The sequence below is a fragment of the Centruroides sculpturatus genome, unplaced genomic scaffold (assembly GCF_000671375.1).
Source record: "Centruroides sculpturatus isolate CEXI.00-Female unplaced genomic scaffold, Cexi_2.0 scaffold557, whole genome shotgun sequence".
NCBI lineage: Eukaryota > Metazoa > Arthropoda > Arachnida > Scorpiones > Buthidae > Centruroides > Centruroides sculpturatus.
Genome location: NW_019384744.1, coordinates 461,130 through 481,182, shown reverse-complemented (window position 1 = coordinate 481,182; position 20,053 = coordinate 461,130). Strand labels below are relative to the sequence as shown.

Below are 20,053 nucleotides of genomic sequence, written 5' to 3'. Positions count from 1 at the left end.
TCCATGCCTTACGCCGCCCTTGGTCATAGAAATGATGTAATTTGAATATAAATTATTTATAAATATGTATGTCAAGTTATATTTTTATTACTACGTAAAATATATTTAAGAGTTTACGACCACTGTGCTGGGCGAGATGTTGTTGAAACAAAAAAAGTTATTCATTTCATCACGTACATAAACAGTGTCGTAATTTGCGAAGTGCAAATCAGCAAATTTGTAAAATTTTTGTTTATCTTGAACAATCCGGATAATCGAAAATCCGGATAATGGTTTTCTATTGTATATTTAAAAAACAATAGTGAAACTATTATTTTACATGTAGGTACAGTAGAACCTCGATTATCTGGGATTGTTCAAAATAAACAAAAATTTTACGAATTTGCTGATTTGCATTTGGTGAATTATGATACTGTTTATGTACGTGATGGAATGAATAACTTTTTTTGTTTCAACAACGTCTCACCCAGCACAGTGGTCGTAAACTCTTAAATATATTTTGCTTCATAATAAAAATATAACTTGACATACGCATTTATAAATAATTTATATTCAAATTACATCATTTCTATGACCAAGGGCAGTGTATGGGCAACGTGGGCCACCACCTATGCCTTGTGGTCCGAAGGGCATCGAGCCTCGAAGGTTTATGCATTACTTAAAAGCCGCGAATGTGATGAAAAAGTTTTAGTCGTCATAAAATGATAAATAGTTTGTCAAATTTTTATTCATAAAAATGCAATTTCAACTGCTTTTTATTTTATAAAATCCGTCTTCTTGCGCCATCAGGGGGCCTTTTAAACAATAGGTAGTCTGTTTAGCGCTGGTCAGTAGTAGTCCAAATTCAATATGAATATTTGCTTCTTGAAAATTTGATCACGATTTAAATACAGTATTTATTTTTAATATTACCAATATGTCATCGAAAAGAAAACGTGTTGTATTATCATTAAAAGACAAATTAAAGTATTTGTTTCGATTATCCGAATTTTTCCTTATCCGGACTGCCTTCATCCCCAATTAGTCCGGGTAATTGAGGTTCTACTGTATTTTGACAAAATTCAATGGACTTAAATTTTGATTTTGAACAGGTAGAAACACTTTTGCATTGCGCATAATATTCATTTTCGCAAAAAATTCATCTGGCCCATTAGTCCCTCCCTTTATTCAGATTCTAGATCTGCTGCTGGTCAAGGGTGTCACGATTTGTTATTTTTCAATTAGGTGTGCCACTCAATGAAAAAGGTTGAAAAACACCACTGCCCTAAGGGATAAAAGTTTGGCCACATCTGCATTAAAATATAAAGATAAACCTCTAAGATTAATAAAAACAGTAAAAATGTGTGTCTAAAATCAAGGAACTACAGTATATTTATTGAGAACATCAAGGAAAAAAGCCAAAAATCTAAATACACATGATTATTATAATCAATCCTAAAATTTTTAATTGAGCTATAATATAGTCAATTAATTATAAAGATATTACATAATTTTCGCTAAAAGTAGGTGGTAAGCTGTCATTTTGTATTAAATTTAGTAATTAATTAAAAACAAATATATATTTGAATAAATTAAGGATATTGAAGCTTATTAATTTAATGAAGTTTTTAATATTATATATAGTCGAAATTCTGGTGAATAGGAGAATGAAATAATATTTGAACAAATATATTAATTTTAACATGCTTTATCACATACCTGAGATAAAAAAGGAGCCAATGCTTGATTGTATTCCAAAGTACTTAATATATCATCTGTGGCTTCTGGATTACAAAATAGATTTGATTGTAGTTGATTTATATCTGATTTATGCTTATCATTATTTTTACTGACACTTTGTGTCTTTTGTGTAATAGTGTTTTTCAAAAGTTGCCTTAGTGATTCACTGGCAGATGCTGTAACACTGCTTTGCTTGCAAGATGTGGATTTTTCAGATTCAATGCTTTCTTTATCTTTATCTTTATCCTTTTGGTCTGCTTCAGCTTTTTTCCCACCGTTACATATTTTTGATGTATTATTTCGAGTTCCTCTATTTCTTTCCATAGCAAGTTTATAAACTTTATTTCTCAATGTAGATCGCGGTATTCCATAAATCACTGCAGCTCGACGTGTACCTAACTTCCCACTTTGAATATCACGCAAGGCAGCTTGTAATTCATCTTCTGTATAGGAACGCTTACAGTTTGAATCTAATCGCTTTTTGTGACTATAACAAAAAAAAAAAAATTATTTATATTTTTGAAGAACAAAATTTTTATTATTATTTATGAAAAATTTAAATACCCATGATTCATTGGTATTTGTGGAACTTTCAGAACACTTCTTTTTGGTATATCATGTGTACTTTCTCCATTATTTCGGATTGATGGTGATACATAGAATAATCCCCTAGATTTATCTTTATCTGATGTTCGACGAGATGAATGCATGCTGAGATCCAGTGGTTGATCAGAGAGGGAAGATGGAGAAGTTGGACCACCATAGGACGTACACCAAGGCAATAAAAATCCTGATGGAAATGAAACTGTAAAGTAAATTAATATTTTGGTATAACAATATGTAGACAATTTGTTTTCAGAAAAATTTTAAAATTATTTATAAATAAATAAATCAGTTATTATAAAATTTGCTATATTCTATATTATTTTTATCTTAAGAATGAAATGAATTTCAGTCAGAAAATACAATAAAACTATAATAGAATTATATACAAAAAAAATTTGATAGTAGCTAATTAAATTTTGAAAAATATTTATATAAATTTAATCAAAACATTTATATATTATTTAGGAAATCTAAATTAACTTATTTCCAAAAAAATTATAGTAAAACTTATTCAAAAACATCTTACTCAAAATTTTGACGAATAAAGATCAATTGATTTTGAAAAGCATTAGATATCAGAAGACTTTGAAATAGTCATTTTTATGCAATTATAACAGAATAATAAGAATATTTTCTAAAATTTAACAAATTTGTAAAAATTATTATAGAGACATCAGCAAAAATATTAATTTTATCATTATTTTAATTTTAAAAAAAACTGAAGAATTAAATCTAATTTATATGAGAATTGTTTTGCTTGTTCAACATAAATTATTACCCAAGATATTAACTACTTTTGGTCTATAACTGTAAGAATCAATAGCATCCTAATAGTTAACTTTAATAAAATCTATAATCTTTCATAATTTTAATAACTTAGTATTTTTCTACTCAAAATTAAAACTATCTCAATACATTTGAATATTTACAGCAAATGTATTTTTAATTTCTTGTTCTCAGTCCAGACAAGATCTTTCAAGAAAATCTGATGTTCCAGTTTCAGGCAATGTTGCTTATTTCAGTAGTCAATGAAAATCATCGTAGGTAGAATAACTTCTTAGATGTTTTCCTAAAGTTTATTTCCTAGTATAATGTTACCAATTGTTATACTGATAGAAAGTAACATTGTTATTACTATCAGTACAAAAATTGTTTACTAAAGAATGTTAAGCAGAACTAGCTAACAATAAATCTGATAGTGCATTCAGATTTGAAACTGAACAAAGCTTTCAACAGTTATATCTAAGAAATCACATCTATTAGGTTCTATTAAATGCACATATAACAAAATGTTTTCACTGAAGACTTTTTAAAATATTAGATTACTATAGAGCAATATTTCCCAACCCTTTTGAATTAGCAACATACTTTGAATTTAAGAAGATTCCTGCAACACACTGTAATTTTTAAAATAAAAATGTTTAAAATTTAAAATTTGATACTACTGAAATTAAACTAACCAAGACAAAAACTCACAATTTTACAAATATAATAGAAAAGTAAAAAGACTATTTGAATCAATGTATAAAGAGGTAGTATTGGTCTTCAAGTTGACAAACTGGCATATACATAGACACACATAGCCTTTGTGAGGGGAGTATGCTGATGCTTCAAAATTTTATGTCAATCAGCAATTTAGTGAATACCTCCTCCTCTCTTTGGTCAGACAACAGTAAAAAAGTGANTATATTATAAAAAATTCTATTTAATTGTTGAATAGATAGATACATTTTTGTAATAAATTTAATATATACTTTTGGAATCAATTAAAGAAATCAAATCTAATCCTTATTAGAACTAACTATTTTGTTAAATTATTAAAATTTATAATCATAAACTAATTATTTTATGTTCTAACTGACAGTTTGAGATAGAGTGAAAATGAACATAAACTTGAAGAGAAACAAATTTTGCAATTTTGATAATTTGTAAGATTCTCTTTCTCTATTTACAACAACAAATGAATTAAACCTGACTATTGTAAATATAATGGAATATACAGTCAAATCTTGATTTAGTACTATCATTTATTTGCATCTAGAAGTAGTACTAAATCAAATGTGGCACTAAACAATAAGAATTATATACATTAATGAGGTTTAAAATTTTAGAGGTTGCACAATTTGATATCATTTGCAATGTCGAATCATACATTTAGCAATTCACAGATATTGAAAGGTTTTCTATTTAATACTTATAGGGAAGATTTATTCATGAATATTCATTTGCACTTCATGAGGATAACATTATTTAGCACTATATTGAGATTTGACTGCATATATAGGCTTAACAAGTCTCAGAAATATCTATCTACATAAAACATTAAGATTTACAATCATATGCTGATCTGTTTAAGCCATATTAGAAGTCACATTACTTCAATTCAAAAATTTTCTCCAGAATAGAGTTAGATAGATAACTGGCATGACTCTATTGTAATCAGGAAAAGTATGATATACAGGTGCAAGACACTACTAAAATTAAGAGCATATATTTTAAATTAAATAAATCAAAAATTGCAGCTTGGCATTGTGATGATATCACAATAAATAATTACTCATTTGAAACGTTATCTTTTAAACTGCACTAGTAAGTACTATGCTTTCAACAACCACTCAAAGTATAGGGTATAGATTCTGTATGGTGTTATTTATAAAAATTATCCAGTTACATGGATTGCTAGAATGGTTAAAAGACAATTATTTTAACTTCATTTTTTTAGCACTGTTTCATACTACTTGTACAGCTAGTAATATTTAATGCATATTTCCTCTCAAATGCTAAGATATGCATCTACATACCTAACAGAGATAATTAATTGCTGATAAAGATAGTGAAGATATAAAAAAACATAACCATTTAATTTTACAGCTAATAAAAAATGGATTGAAGAATAAATAATTAGTATAANATTATTATAGAGACATCAGCAAAAATATTAATTTTATCATTATTTTAATTTTAAAAAAAACTGAAGAATTAAATCTAATTTATATGAGAATTGTTTTGCTTGTTCAACATAAATTATTACCCAAGATATTAACTACTTTTGGTCTATAACTGTAAGAATCAATAGCATCCTAATAGTTAACTTTAATAAAATCTATAATCTTTCATAATTTTAATAACTTAGTATTTTTCTACTCAAAATTAAAACTATCTCAATACATTTGAATATTTACAGCAAATGTATTTTTAATTTCTTGTTCTCAGTCCAGACAAGATCTTTCAAGAAAATCTGATGTTCCAGTTTCAGGCAATGTTGCTTATTTCAGTAGTCAATGAAAATCATCGTAGGTAGAATAACTTCTTAGATGTTTTCCTAAAGTTTATTTCCTAGTATAATGTTACCAATTGTTATACTGATAGAAAGTAACATTGTTATTACTATCAGTACAAAAATTGTTTACTAAAGAATGTTAAGCAGAACTAGCTAACAATAAATCTGATAGTGCATTCAGATTTGAAACTGAACAAAGCTTTCAACAGTTATATCTAAGAAATCACATCTATTAGGTTCTATTAAATGCACATATAACAAAATGTTTTCACTGAAGACTTTTTAAAATATTAGATTACTATAGAGCAATATTTCCCAACCCTTTTGAATTAGCAACATACTTTGAATTTAAGAAGATTCCTGCAACACACTGTAATTTTTAAAATAAAAATGTTTAAAATTTAAAATTTGATACTACTGAAATTAAACTAACCAAGACAAAAACTCACAATTTTACAAATATAATAGAAAAGTAAAAAGACTATTTGAATCAATGTATAAAGAGGTAGTATTGGTCTTCAAGTTGACAAACTGGCATATACATAGACACACATAGCCTTTGTGAGGGGAGTATGCTGATGCTTCAAAATTTTATGTCAATCAGCAATTTAGTGAATACCTCCTCCTCTCTTTGGTCAGACAACAGTAAAAAAGTGAAACAAATAAAATTTTAAAAAAGAGCTTATTAAAAAAGTCTAAAAAATATTTAATATTTTCGTGACAAACCTAAGGCACTGTTGCAACAGACACAGGTTGGAAAACACTGCTAAAGAGTAACATCAGAAATTATATTTACCGTGAATTTTTCTGATGGATTTATTTTGTTTGATAATGATCCATATTCAAAAATGGCTAGATATTGAATTAAAAAGAACTTGTGAAACAATGTTTAGATGTAATTCTGCATAAACAATTTTAATACAATAGATTTTTAAAAATTTTCAGTGAAACATATTTTATTATTTGACTTTTAATAATAGAACCTAGTATATTTGATTTCTCAGGCATAACTTCTGAATGCTTTGTTCAATTTCAAATCTTATTGCACTGTTGTGGATTCAGTGTTAAAAAGTCCTTTAAATCAATATATCAAATGGTATTAGTTATTATTTGAAATTTGAAAATTACAACAATTTTAACCTTTAAGCCACAATACTGTGGGAATAATACAAAAGGGTTTCAGTAAACTGACTTTCCTGCTACAAGTTTTAAGAAGGAACTAGTTACAATACATTATAACTTCTTAGAGAAGCAAGTTCAAGCATAAATTTTAGTTCTACATTTCCTTTTTTTATTATCTTGTTTTAAGTAACAAAGCAAGATTTTATTTAAGATAACAGGAAGTAATAAAATTTTGTTTCTTAAAATAATGAAATGTATGGTGTTTCATATACTTGATAACTAAAATTTAAACTGTACAGAGCTGAAATTGCAAAAAATTTCCTTTCACAGTACAATTTAAAGTGTCAATATTTGAACTGGTGTTGAAGAAAAACTTCTGTTTATTTGAAGCAAATGAAAAAAGCTGAAGTATGAGCAAAAATGATTCTAAAAACTAAAATAAAAGAGGATATCAAAAATAGTTCTCAGATATTCTTTATGATTCTGTTCAGTGGCAAATTAAGGATTTTTGGGGTCCTGTGTACTTTGTGCATGGGGCCACAAAAATCCTTAATCTTTGACTGACTATTTGGATAACTGAATGGTCTGTCTGTCATTCCTTAATCTCAAGAATGAAGTTAAATAGATAAGATATGGAAACCTTAGGAGCAAGAAGTCCCAATAAGAACTTCCAAATCAAACTGGAAGTCATGTTATTTCAATTCAAACATTTTCCCCTGAAAGGTGTTAGATAGATAACTGGCACAACTCTATTGATAAAGGAAAAGTATGATATACAGGGGCAAGCAACTAATCTCAGGTGGAGAGCATATATTTTAAGTTAAATAAATTAAAAATACAATTTTTAATTGTATTTTTAATTTATTAATTTAATTTAATTTATTTTAATTTAAATTTAATTAAATTAATTATTGTGACAATGTCACAATAAATAATTGCTTGTTCAATTCTCCATTTTACCTGAAGATGGTCTTTAAAAAAGGCTGAAAACATTTGTAATTAAACTGTTTTTAATTTAAAAATATAAAATACAAGAACAAGATCTCAGCCTGTTCTGACTTTAAAGATGATTAAAAACATTCAAACAACACTTAAATCAAGAAAGGATTATCTTACTCTTACATTTAATAAACATTTGTTAAAAATACTTTTCAAACAAAATACAGGAGCTCCCTTACTTATGAACTAATACAATGTCACTTCACGCCAATGTTTATTATATGATTATAACACCTGCTGTAGTGTTACAGGAGTGGAGACAGAGACCCCACTCCTGTAAAGCCACAACACGTAAGTGTTATAATCATATACTTATGAACATTCAACTTACAAACTTTCAGACTTACAAACAATTCGACCAGGCAGAGTGCTTCAAAAATGCCTCCAAAATTAATAGTAATCTAGTAGTGGAGATTAATAGAGCCACACTTTTTGCATGTATGTGGAAACTTAACTTGACATTATAAAACTAAGTGCATTACATGGAAAAAAAAAAACATGTTTGAAACAACCAACCACTACTAAGTAGTAGCAAGTGGGTAAATGAGCATAATGCATTCTATTAAGTATATTGAAGAATCAAACACTAACAATATGTGGTTATTGTGTACAAATGTACTTTCAGGTTAGTTTTTGACTTAGAACAAAACCTCAGGAACCTAACATGTTTGTAAGTAGGGGAGTGTCTGTATTATATAGGAGAAATGAAGAGATTACTGGAAAAAAATGAGTAAAAGAATATCAAGCAGCTATCATGGTAGGAATTGTGATGTTACCAAGGTATTTACATTGTACTGAAACAAATTGTAACATTAATTTAATACAGATAACACAGTATAAAAATTTTGTTTAAAGAAAAGAATACTATTAATTTAAATAATGGCATTAATGTTGATGCATGCTGAGAGAGATTTGTAAATTATAAATACACTGCACTTGGATTGAATTGTATCATCACTGAAGAGGCCAAAGCGCAAAGCAATGTCACTTTGGAAAAATGCATTTGATAAATAACTTATATTGATATAAGTATAAGAATAAGATATTCCTTTTTTGATTTAAGTATTGTTTGAATGTTTTTAATTACCTCTAAAGTTGGAACAGGCTGAGATTTTTCTAATATTTTATCTTTTTAAATTAACTCAATTTCTGAATGCATTGAATAGTTTTAAACTTTTATTTTTATTATAAACTGTTTCTGCTACAAAAAAATGAGCAAAAAAAATCAGACAATTAGATTTTCTGTGACAACGTTATGACACGTTGAACCAAAGTTGCCAATAAGTTGTGAGTTTGTTCAAATGAGGTGAATCTTTGCATATTGCAGTTTTGAGAAACAAATGTCTAGTTGTATTGTGTAAACCAGCCTTTACAGCCCTGTATTCAGTTTTTAAGCAACACTGTTACTGAAATTCTTAGAAAAGTGGAAAGTGATAAAACTCCCATGACTTGTGTTCACATGGAGCCCTAGACATGTTAGAAGGGATTAGTCTAATAGATCATAAAATAAGACATTCCTTACACAATAGATGCAATTGACTTTTGGGTTTTGCATGAAACACTCCTGTACACCTTACAGCATCATGTAGGGAAATCAGTAGAGCAGGCCCAAGAATAAAAAAATACAAATGAGGGAATGGCAAATTGGACAGGCAAAGCAATAGTAGTTTATACAGGATATAACTAAGACCTAGAATTTATTGAACTGGAGACTTGTGCATGTGCAGTCTGCACATTTAATGCAATTTCCCTAATAGAATCTGTCACAGATTCTATTAGGGAAATTGCATTAAATCATCCAAGGTTAGATATTTATAGGTTTAGCTAGTGTTTACAGTTCAATGAAGATTAAATTGTTGATTTATAACTTTTCAGTAAAAAGGTGTATATATACATTTCATGGTTGTCTAATGTGGCAATTTTGCTTTTCAGAATATCTCTTGGAATCAACCATTCAGAATTTGGTAACCCTAGACAAGATATTTTCTGGGACACATTGTATAGTAATTTTAACAATCAATATTTCATTCTTAATAAATATGTATGCAGAAACTTTAAATTTCTGCATACATATTTATTAAGAATAAATGAAGAAAGAATATATTTTTCATTTTGTTTTTATATTATATAATATTATATATATGTTATATTAGAATATCTAAAATTACATACATGAATTTTAGGTAACTACACTCCAAAAAATAAGCATAATCATCATATCTCTAGTTCCTGCAAAAATTAATATAACTAATAATGGAAAAGTGCACAGGCAAATCTTACTTACATTGCTTCACTTTATAACACTTCATTAATTAATACAGTGCTTTTCAATTATATTCATGTTTATTGTTTTCTGCATTTACCCTGTGCCTAAGAGAGTTTTTGTGTTTTTATTTTTCATTTTTTTAAGCCTAGAACTATTGTGCACTTAATAAAAGTTAGTGTAAATATGTTTTTAGGCTTTTATATGTATTGGCAAGTGAAATAAGCTGTGATTTACTTTAAGACAATATTTACTTTATGGCCATGTCTTATTCTGCTCATCTAAATTCATCTGACCTGTCATATTAGCAAGGTATACCTATATGTAGCGTCACCATATTTGTACAAAAATCAGTATTCATTTGAGTTACACAAAAAGAAAAATATGCAAATTTATGCAAAACATACAGTACCATAAATATAGCTGACTTGTATATAAAGGACCATTGCTGATTTTATTATGTGATGGTTTTGTTATTGCTTTTGTAGAATTAATAATGATGGTATACAAGATCAGATGAATGATTTTATGAAAGACAGAGTTACTGACAGGTTAGAAACAAATCAGTTGCAGATGGAGGTAACAAGGGCACTGAATATGCTACACAGTGTCATATCCAGATTTTGAGGCAAGGTTCCAGAAAATAGGTTACATGCCAATCAGGAAATGGATATCCAAGAATTACAATCAGTCAACAGAACTGTTATTTGATGTTAAATGCATGCCAAAATGGAAATGTCTATGAGACAACTCTCTGTAGAGCTGTCAACAGCCTAAGAACTTATTCCTGAGATTGTTGTGACAAACTGTCAAAAGTAGGCTTCAAACAAATGATCTCTATTCCAAACATCTACTAGTTTATGTCCAATTGATCCTTGTACAAAGAAGGGTCTATTTATGATACAACCAGAAACACGACATTGGTCTCTGATGCAATATTTTGTTCACTGACAAGTCAAGATATTGTTTACAGACTATCATGGTATTCCAAATTCCTCACATATGTGTTTGAAATCATTAGCAGTCTACTCATTGATTTATTACTCAGGCATACATATAAAATTGATGATAATTATGAGAGTAAAATTCTTGACAATCAAACCCATTATGCTAAAGTTCTAATTTTATGTTTTTTAGCTTTATTTTATGTATAATTTTAGCTTTGACTTTATCATGAACATTAAACATGGTGATATCATTATCCTGTAATAGCAAGTTCAGAATTTAACAATATCAGTAAGATTTGCCACTTGAACAAGTGATGCATGCCTTATTACAAAATTGAAGAAAAATATTTATTGTCATGCAAATGTATTTTTAACTCCTTATGAAGTTTAAAGAGGCAAGTGACTGTCTTGCTTGTAGCAACAAACTTTGGTACAGAATTGCAGTTATGCTCATTTCCCATCTCATTATATAAAACTTTAAAATATGTGCATTCAAAGATTATTTGATAAAATTTCCATTTTTACAACCTCATCCAAAACTGTTTTCAGTTTGCAATATAGCTTTTTTGGTCATTTTTAAAAAACAATAATTGTTTTTAAAGGCAATTTATAAGTCACTTCATGTGAAAGTGGTCCATTTATGGTGCAGTGCTCTAAGTATTTTGTGTGTATCAAGTTTAGTACTGTATATTATTGATAAAATGACCAGATGTTCAGACCCACAAAAATGTCCCACTTTTGGACTATTTCATAATTACATTCAAAAATAATCAATATCCATTGCATAAACTGTAAGTTGAATTGCATACAAGTTATTGCATAAAAACTTTAATTTTAATACAGTTTGGCAACCTGTCTGTTGGAGAACAGTGACTGTATACTATGTGCAAATACCATGGTTGTGCAAATCTGTTATAAAAGGAAGTTGATGGTTTTTGCTAGTTATCAGAGTTAAAAAAAAATGATTTTTAAAGCAAACAAAACTACATGTGGAGTTGTGATTACAATTCATTAGTTGTTTATTGTCACTATTTCTGTAGATAATTATTTTTTAAACAAGAATGTATGAATAAGTGAAATTGTTCATTAGTTGTTCACGTCTATCATCAATAATGTCAGAAAGCTAGAAAACTGATAATCGTAAACCAGTATTTATCACATGAATCATGTCTCATCTGTCACATTGAAGCGTACAGCTTAACTATCTACTTTTTACATGTCAGGATCTGGTCATTTTAATTATTAATGGCTTAAAAATGGCAGTGTGATATATAGTGCTCTGTTGTAATATACAGAAGGAGCATGCTTTGTTTGTTTGTTATATAAAGGAGAGTTAGGTATAATTTAAAACTTTTGTCTACCTAGTAATTTAATCTAAGAAATAAGTGAAACAAAATACTTTTTCTGATTAAACAGCATAGAACTATATTTTAAAAAATGATTACAGTAGATCAGTACATAAACTATTTAGTACATTCTTGCAAATCATCAGTAATCTACAAACCATACTTTCAGAACCATTATTCTAAGGAATTCTTTTTTAATCTATAACTTTATTCTTTCATCTATATAATTATAGTTTTATAAAAAAATTTCTTATTTCAGTCATTTTATATACATTAAAATTTAGACAACTATCTAAATGCCAATTTTATATCTAAATCTGATGTAATTTAATTAAAAGGGAATTAATAAATTTTAAAAAATATAAGTTATCTATAGATAGGTATCAATAAATAATTTTAGATTATTTTTACATAAATCCAAATTATAATTTTAAAAAATATGATGTATAAAATACTTCAAGCAATAATAATAATTATTATTATAAAAAATAGGAAAAAAATAACTGAAAAGAATATTATAAATGCAAATTATAAATTGTAGCAAAAATTTCTAAAATTTTATAATTGATTTTTATTATAACTAATTATTAATAGTAAAANAAGTTTAATTGATATAACAAAGCAATCCCGGTAGACGCCATTTACGACTTCATATTTTTTTATAGATTTATTATAAAATTAAAAATATTAATGTTGAAATATATTTTGAAACATAATAATATGGCCACATTAAAAAATAATAATAATGAAAATGTCAGTCAAAAACTCTAAAAAAAAAAGTTTATTGTTTTGCAAAAAATCAGTGCCTTTCTTAATTGAAACTGTTCTGAAAGAAAAAAACAATTTATTTCTGTTCCCATCAAACATTTTTACTGATTTTTATAGTTTCAATGGTGCTGAATATGAATCTGTCAACAGAATTGGCCTAACACCCACCACTTTTGAGAGAAACAAGTTTTTTGAAGGAAAACACTTTCTGTTCAAAATATCATATTTATTGACTAGACACATTGCTAATTAGATACAAATAAATTTATGTTAATTATTATTTTTTTTTTTATAATTCTATACATTTAAAAACTGAAACACTTAATGACATGTTTTCTTCTTTTTATATTCTCCTTCTGGAGTCTCTTGCTGTAGAGTCCAGCAGTAATCTGCTAACATGTTCTCATTCCACTTTCCGTTAGAGCAGTGTCTCCCACACCCCACAGGGGGGCAATTCGAAAATGGACTCATCCAGAGTTTAAATTTACTGTATAGCCATTGTATATGTTAGGGGGGCATAAAAATTTTAGAAAGGCTTAGGTGGGGCATAGCACAAAAAAGATTGGGAAACACTGCATTAGAGAAAGCTTTAGTAGAACCTTTCTCCATGCTCATCAGAAACAGCTCCTAGGTTGGTGAGGAAAAATCTAAATAGGAATGCAGGAAATGTATCTTGAGTGACATAGTGCAACTCAATGTTTGGTAGGATGTTGTCAACTTCTCCACAATTTTCTTATAGTTGTTAGCTCATATATTCTCCAAAAAATTTCTTACTCACAATTTCAAATGTGTCCCATGTTGTCCTTTCTGCTGGTTAAGTTTTTCTTCAAAAGCTGTCTTACTTGGGGACCAACAAAAAATCTCTCCTTTACTTTTGCATCACTCAGATGAGAAAACATTTGCTTCAGGTAAGCAAAGTTTTCTCCTTCTCTGTCTTTACCTTTCATAAAATTTTTCATCAAACTGAGCTTGATATGAAGGGAAGGTAAGAGAATTTTAGTTTTCTCTACTAGAGTAGTTAAAGCAATATTCTTCTGACCTTGTATGTTTGCTGTGCAATTGGCCACTTTTCTACCAAATAGTGACTTTTTTTTTGCTTAACTGTCTCATTCACATATAAAAACAGCAGAATTTAGTGTATCCTCCTTATATTTTATTCAAACAACAGTAATAGAAAGTTCATCCAAAAGAGACATTTTTCAGTATAATAATGGTATTTTTTAAAAGAACTGTAGGTAATAGAAAAGTTTGGACTTTAGATTCATATTCATCACACTAAAATACATTAAAAAAAAATAAAAATCGCATTTTCTTTCACTGGAGATTTTGTTGCAGAACAGTGTAATTAAATGAAATAAGGATAAATCAATTAGTTTTTTTAATTTCAGTTAAAACAATTATTCACTTATTATTTTTCTTAGATGTGATGTTTGCAAATTATTAATTACAAAAGATGAAAATTGTCAATTCCTTATTCCATGTTAAAAATGATTATTAAAAATTTATATTAACTGCAGTACAGTAATTGTTGCAGTAAATGATAAAAAAAAATAAATTTAAAGTTAGTTTGATTATAGAATAAAATATATGATGCAGCTGTTTCTGCAACCAAAAATATATTAAAGGTTTTGTTTTTTTTTTTTTTGATGATACTCAAACAAATTTGGGCTACTATTTAAACACTTGGTGTTTTTTTATCTTTATTCAGTTGAGATTCAGCTTTCAACTTTATTCAGTTGGTTTTGTTTTTATTTTTCATTTTTTACTGCAGTATTATCTACTAATTACATTTGTATTATTCATAATACTTATTTATTTTTCAAACAGAAATAAGAAACAGATAACATATAGTGATAAAAAAACACTAATAGATATATAGTACAATTTCATACATCAAAAAGAAATGGAAAAAAAAATTGAAATTCAGTCTCTCTGGGCTAAATATTGTTTAGTTTGGAGTGATTGATCACTCAAAACTAGATATTAATGCATTCTAATAATGAGAAAGTATAAAGATACAAATGTTATAATTGTCTCAAAGATTAATTTCATTCATTTCCTGAACCAAATTTTAAGATACATTTGTATCTATGGTTGAGAGAACTCAATGTCATGATCTATTTTTAGCTAGCTATACAGATACTGTACATATTTCAATTAAATTTGAAAATGATTGAAATTAAACTTGAAATTTTTCTCATTCCTAGGATTCATTAATAGTAATGTAACAATATTCAGTCAAGTTAAACAATGCTTAATGTTCTACTCACGATTCCTCAGACTGGAGTGAATTATAGTTCAAACCTCTTAGAAACATTTAAAAAAAAAATTTTAGTAGTGATGATGTTCCAAGCATTCCAATTCTAGAAAAGATGACTTGATGAAGATACAGATGGAGGATTTCTAAAGGTGATAAGTCATTGAAGATTTATTTAAGATAGTTCTCTAAGAGGTTTTGAACTGCAATGCTTAACTTAGAAAAGACTAATTAAAATTTTTGTTTATTCAGTTTAAATATTTTATTTCAAAAAAGTATTAGACAGAAACATAATGTACAATATTCCCAATACAGAGCTATTTCTTCCTTTATCTATCAACTTAATATTAATAATTCCATCAAAAATTTTTAGATTAAACTGGACTAATTAAATTCTTTGATGATTTGTTACAGATGTGTAACTGTTGTTGATAACATAAAAAAATCAATGAATTTAAAACAATTTTAATAAAAATTTAAATATATACAAGAGGAAAAAAACCACTAATACAAATTAAGATTTGAATTCATAATTCTTAAATCACTGCTAGTTGTCCCATCTAAAATATCTGTATATTGCTAGCTCAATGCAAACTGCTTTTTATTAGTGGAATGTGCATTTCTATGCCACTGTATCCAAATTTACATTTTTTCTAGAATAATTCATTAAGTAACTTAAGTAATTAACCTTTAATTTTATAATAACTTTTTCAATTTACATACATTCAAGAAAATAAATTACTGTATTTCTACTGCCTTGATCCAGCTTAAAATGACAGGTCTCATTCCTTCTCTCATCTCATCGTTAAATGTATAGGCTTATTACAATATTCTTATCCAACTATTTTGGTTAAGTGGTTTACAAATTAATTCAGTTCTATCTTCTGAAATTATTATACTGTTTATGTCTGCAGCTCTATGCAGACTATTAAAATTTAATGGATTGCTGTAAGAATAATGGAATGTATTCTGTTTGGCAATCTTCACACTGTGAAATGTGCAAAGCAAGCAAGCATCACACCACTTGACTGACTGCCAGAAAATGTTTTCTGTAAGGAGAGACATTTGGATGCCAATAAGATATCTTCCATGCCTTTAAATTGCATTGTTGAATCCAACTATTTCATTTCCATTACTACCATGAAACACTTCTATTTATTTCTCACTTAATTAAAATAGTAACACTTTTTAAATTTATAAATGCCTGTTTCTCTTTCATTTGCAAGCAATGAAATGTAATTCTGATTCCTGTTTTTGTTATATGTTGATGTAAAAAACCAAGTATCAGAATTATATTCCATCTTATTACAATTCTGAAAAATTTATTTAGAACAATGTTGCAATGCATTGCAAACAGAAAACAAAATAAAAACATTCAATAGTCTACAGCAGTGGTTCTTAGACTGTGTGTGCACTGCAGCATCTAGGGGCATCATTAAAACTAGTTAAAACACCATGGTCAGGTTAACCATTATTTTAATTATTAGTGATGTGTGGATAGCACTCATGCAGTGCATTTTTTGTATGTCTGCCTAAATTGTGTATCTTGAGATCTATTTCAATAGAGCTTTTTAAATACAAAAAGACTTGAAGCATTTAATGCCAAAATCACATAGAAAAAATAAAGAAAATTTACAGCTGTCTTTTGTCATTATAAAGAATTTAATTGAACGAAATTTACAAAGTACTTACAACAATGTATTACTATTATCCTCAGGCAAGAAAGTTCTGATGTAGAACACAAAATTTGAAACCCTGTGAGATGGAATACTTGTTACAAGTTTGAAAGGATAACACAAAGTGTTTTTTTCTTTTTCTGTTCTAAATGTTTAAAAGAAAAGGTTTATATGTTATCCTTTCAAATTTGTAGCATGTATTCCATCTCTCAGAGATTTAAACCATTTTGAATCTTTTGTGTTCTGTGACAGAACTTACTCACCTGAAGATGAAAGTAATACTGTTGAAAGTACTTGTGTGAATTTTGTTCAATTAAACTCTTTATAATGTTGAAAGACAGTTGAATTTTTTAATTTTTTATAAACAAATATAAGCTTTGTCTTTTACACAATTAATTTTGTTCTTTTGCTGTTAATAGAAAAACAAAAAATAGATAAATAGTTTCTTACAGATATTTTTACTTTTGTTTTGCAGTTAATCTTACATGAGTTAAAATTTGTAGTCAAGGAATGTGTGGCGTCTACTCAAGGGAAGTGCACGTGAATAAAGGAAAAAATAAAAAATAAATAAGGAAATGCCAAGTTGAACTGCATTTAAAGAAAAACTAACTATACAGCAAATAAAGTCTGCATTATGCAACAAAAAACAAAATTCCAATCATAAAACAAACAGTTATGTAGAAAATCTATTACATGATCCAAACTCCAAATTTTAAGGATGTAGAATGATGGTAAACAGGAATCACAAACAGCTGTGTAATACAATCTCTCTACACACCGGTGTTTAAATAAAATAAAATAAAAAACTCTTCAAACCTTTAACCGAAGCTGTGTAATAGTTTTATCACATAATCCAAATCCAATTTACAAAGTCTATCTTTGTGAATTCCAAAATATAATGGCGTAACTATCAGCAAAACCAATTATTGGTCTATTAATCAAAAACAAATTTTTCCTCTTCCTTATCCTTTTCTTTGCTGTAAAGAATTGGAAAAGGGAAAAATCTTTTGAAAGTTTTGATTTAAAAAAGTTAAGGGAAAAATCTTTTGAAAGTTTTGATTTAAAAATGTCAAGGGAAAAATCTTTTGAAAGTTTTGATTTAAAAAAGTCTCATTTCTATTAAAAAACAAAAAGATTTATCCTCTTCCAACAGCACCTATCTATAGCTACCATAAGATCACCAAATACAATGTTTTGGTTGTTTTCCTCCCAATTAAAAACAATTAAAAAATGCTTTTATGGTGAATGGAAAAAAATTTGAATTGTCTGAACTTCTGCAAGATAAAATCAAGTAATGCAGAAGCAAATACCTGTGGACATCATGTTATGCATAGATCATCAAACAGAATACACCTGAATAATTTAAATTTGAATATGGTTGCAGTGGAAATGAACATTCTATCAATAAAAATTGCAACATTTTAGTTTTTGTCATTTGATAAAATTTATAATTTTTTAAAATTTAATGACAAGTAAAAACAATTATTTTTTTATTATTCAATAACTCTTAAATAATATATTGCATTTTGTAATTTACTTTAGTTAATTTTAAGCTGGGCTTGGATTTTTAGCCAGTACTAAAAGTACTAAAAATTGATTTTCTTGAATTTAAGTGAATCAAAACTCAAAAATTTTTAAGAAATTATATCTTGAATATGACATTGGTGAAATTCACTTGATATTATTATTATTATTAATTACAGACAATATTTTCTACCCAAGTTAAATACACCAATTTTGCTGAATGATACACTCCAAATTCAAAGATTGATAAAACCGCATAAATTATGATTATTTTATGCAATGGCAAAAACTTAAAACTTCATAGCAGTATTACAGCTAGTATAATTATAATGTATATTTATTTCTATATCAGTGACAGAAATTTTATTGTCCCTAGGCTCTCTAGACTGAAATTGACTGCTTATAATTTACATACTCTAACATGACAGTATGTTGCTAAATATTGAATTATATATAATATTTAGTAATGCATTAACAAACATAACTTACAATGTATACTGAATATAACACTCATCAAATGGAATAAGAGATATTCATTTTCTATAGAAAATGAATTCTTTGTAAATAAATATTAAAAAATAATTAATATTTATAATAAAAAAACATATATAATAACAGTTAATTTCAATATTCTTGCATTTCAAAAAGTTTATATTCAACTTTCTTTGTTATTGTATTCAGTATTCAGTAATATTTAAAATAATTCATTTATCCATCAAAAAACATTCTACAATAAAAATGTAATATATATCATACAAGATGATATAGATGTCTAATAATATCTATATTCATTATACAACAAAGTATAATATATAATCAGTTTACTCTCTTAAAAACCTGAAATGACTTGTTATACAAAAGAAGATAAAATCTTGTTTGATAGTTTAAAATTCTCATAATAAAATTTTTAATTAAAAGCTAAATATAACATTTTTAATAACTTAATTATTAAAAATATTTGAACAATTATGTTCAAACCATTAATATTAAAACTAGTAAACTGACAAAAAACTTTCAATTTGCATAAACATGCCATTAATAAAATACATCATTAAATTAAAACACATAATAAGTTTTCAAGCATAGAGACAACATGCACAGTTATTATAACAGTTTATTAATCTCTTCAATTAATAATACATTTGACATCAAGTTAGTTGATACACATGCATCTCAACTCTGGAAATTATTTGTTTTGGTTTTTATTTATTTACTCATTTTATCAAACATGCTATAGTTAGTTAAGATTACATATTTAAACTACATGCTAACTATATTAGTTTCAATACAGTGTTTTTGATTGCAAAAGAATTGTCACAATGGGTGAAAACTGCTTCTTCAAAATTCTGCACCAGACATAACAGAATGTACCTATTGATACAGATGACTCATATCCAACACAACAGAAGCTGAACTGGTTTTTCACCTTCAAATAATGAATGAATGAATATAAATTATAATAAAATAATTTATATTATAAAAAATTCTATTTAATTGTTGAATAGATAGATACATTTTTGTAATAAATTTAATATATACTTTTGGA

The 20,053-nt window shown here is 27.2% G+C and overlaps 1 protein-coding gene across 5 annotated transcripts in view; it reads right to left on the bottom strand.

Annotated features, from left to right (window-relative positions):
- LOC111628425 (mushroom body large-type Kenyon cell-specific protein 1-like) overlaps positions 1 to 20,053 on the bottom strand; it is a 165,178-nt gene that overhangs the window by 11,916 nt on the left and 133,209 nt on the right. For 4 of the 5 annotated variants that reach the window (XM_023372202.1, XM_023372201.1, XM_023372203.1 and 1 more), the window contains exons 5-6: positions 2,284 to 2,524; positions 1,699 to 2,206 (exon numbers count right to left, since the gene is read on the bottom strand). In XM_023372202.1, the coding sequence (XP_023227970.1) occupies positions 1,699 to 2,206; positions 2,284 to 2,524 (749 nt within the window). Of the gene's footprint in view, positions 1 to 1,698; positions 2,207 to 2,283; positions 2,525 to 19,878; positions 19,928 to 20,053 lie in introns of those variants that run through there. The other variant, XM_023372205.1, reaches the window with a different exon arrangement.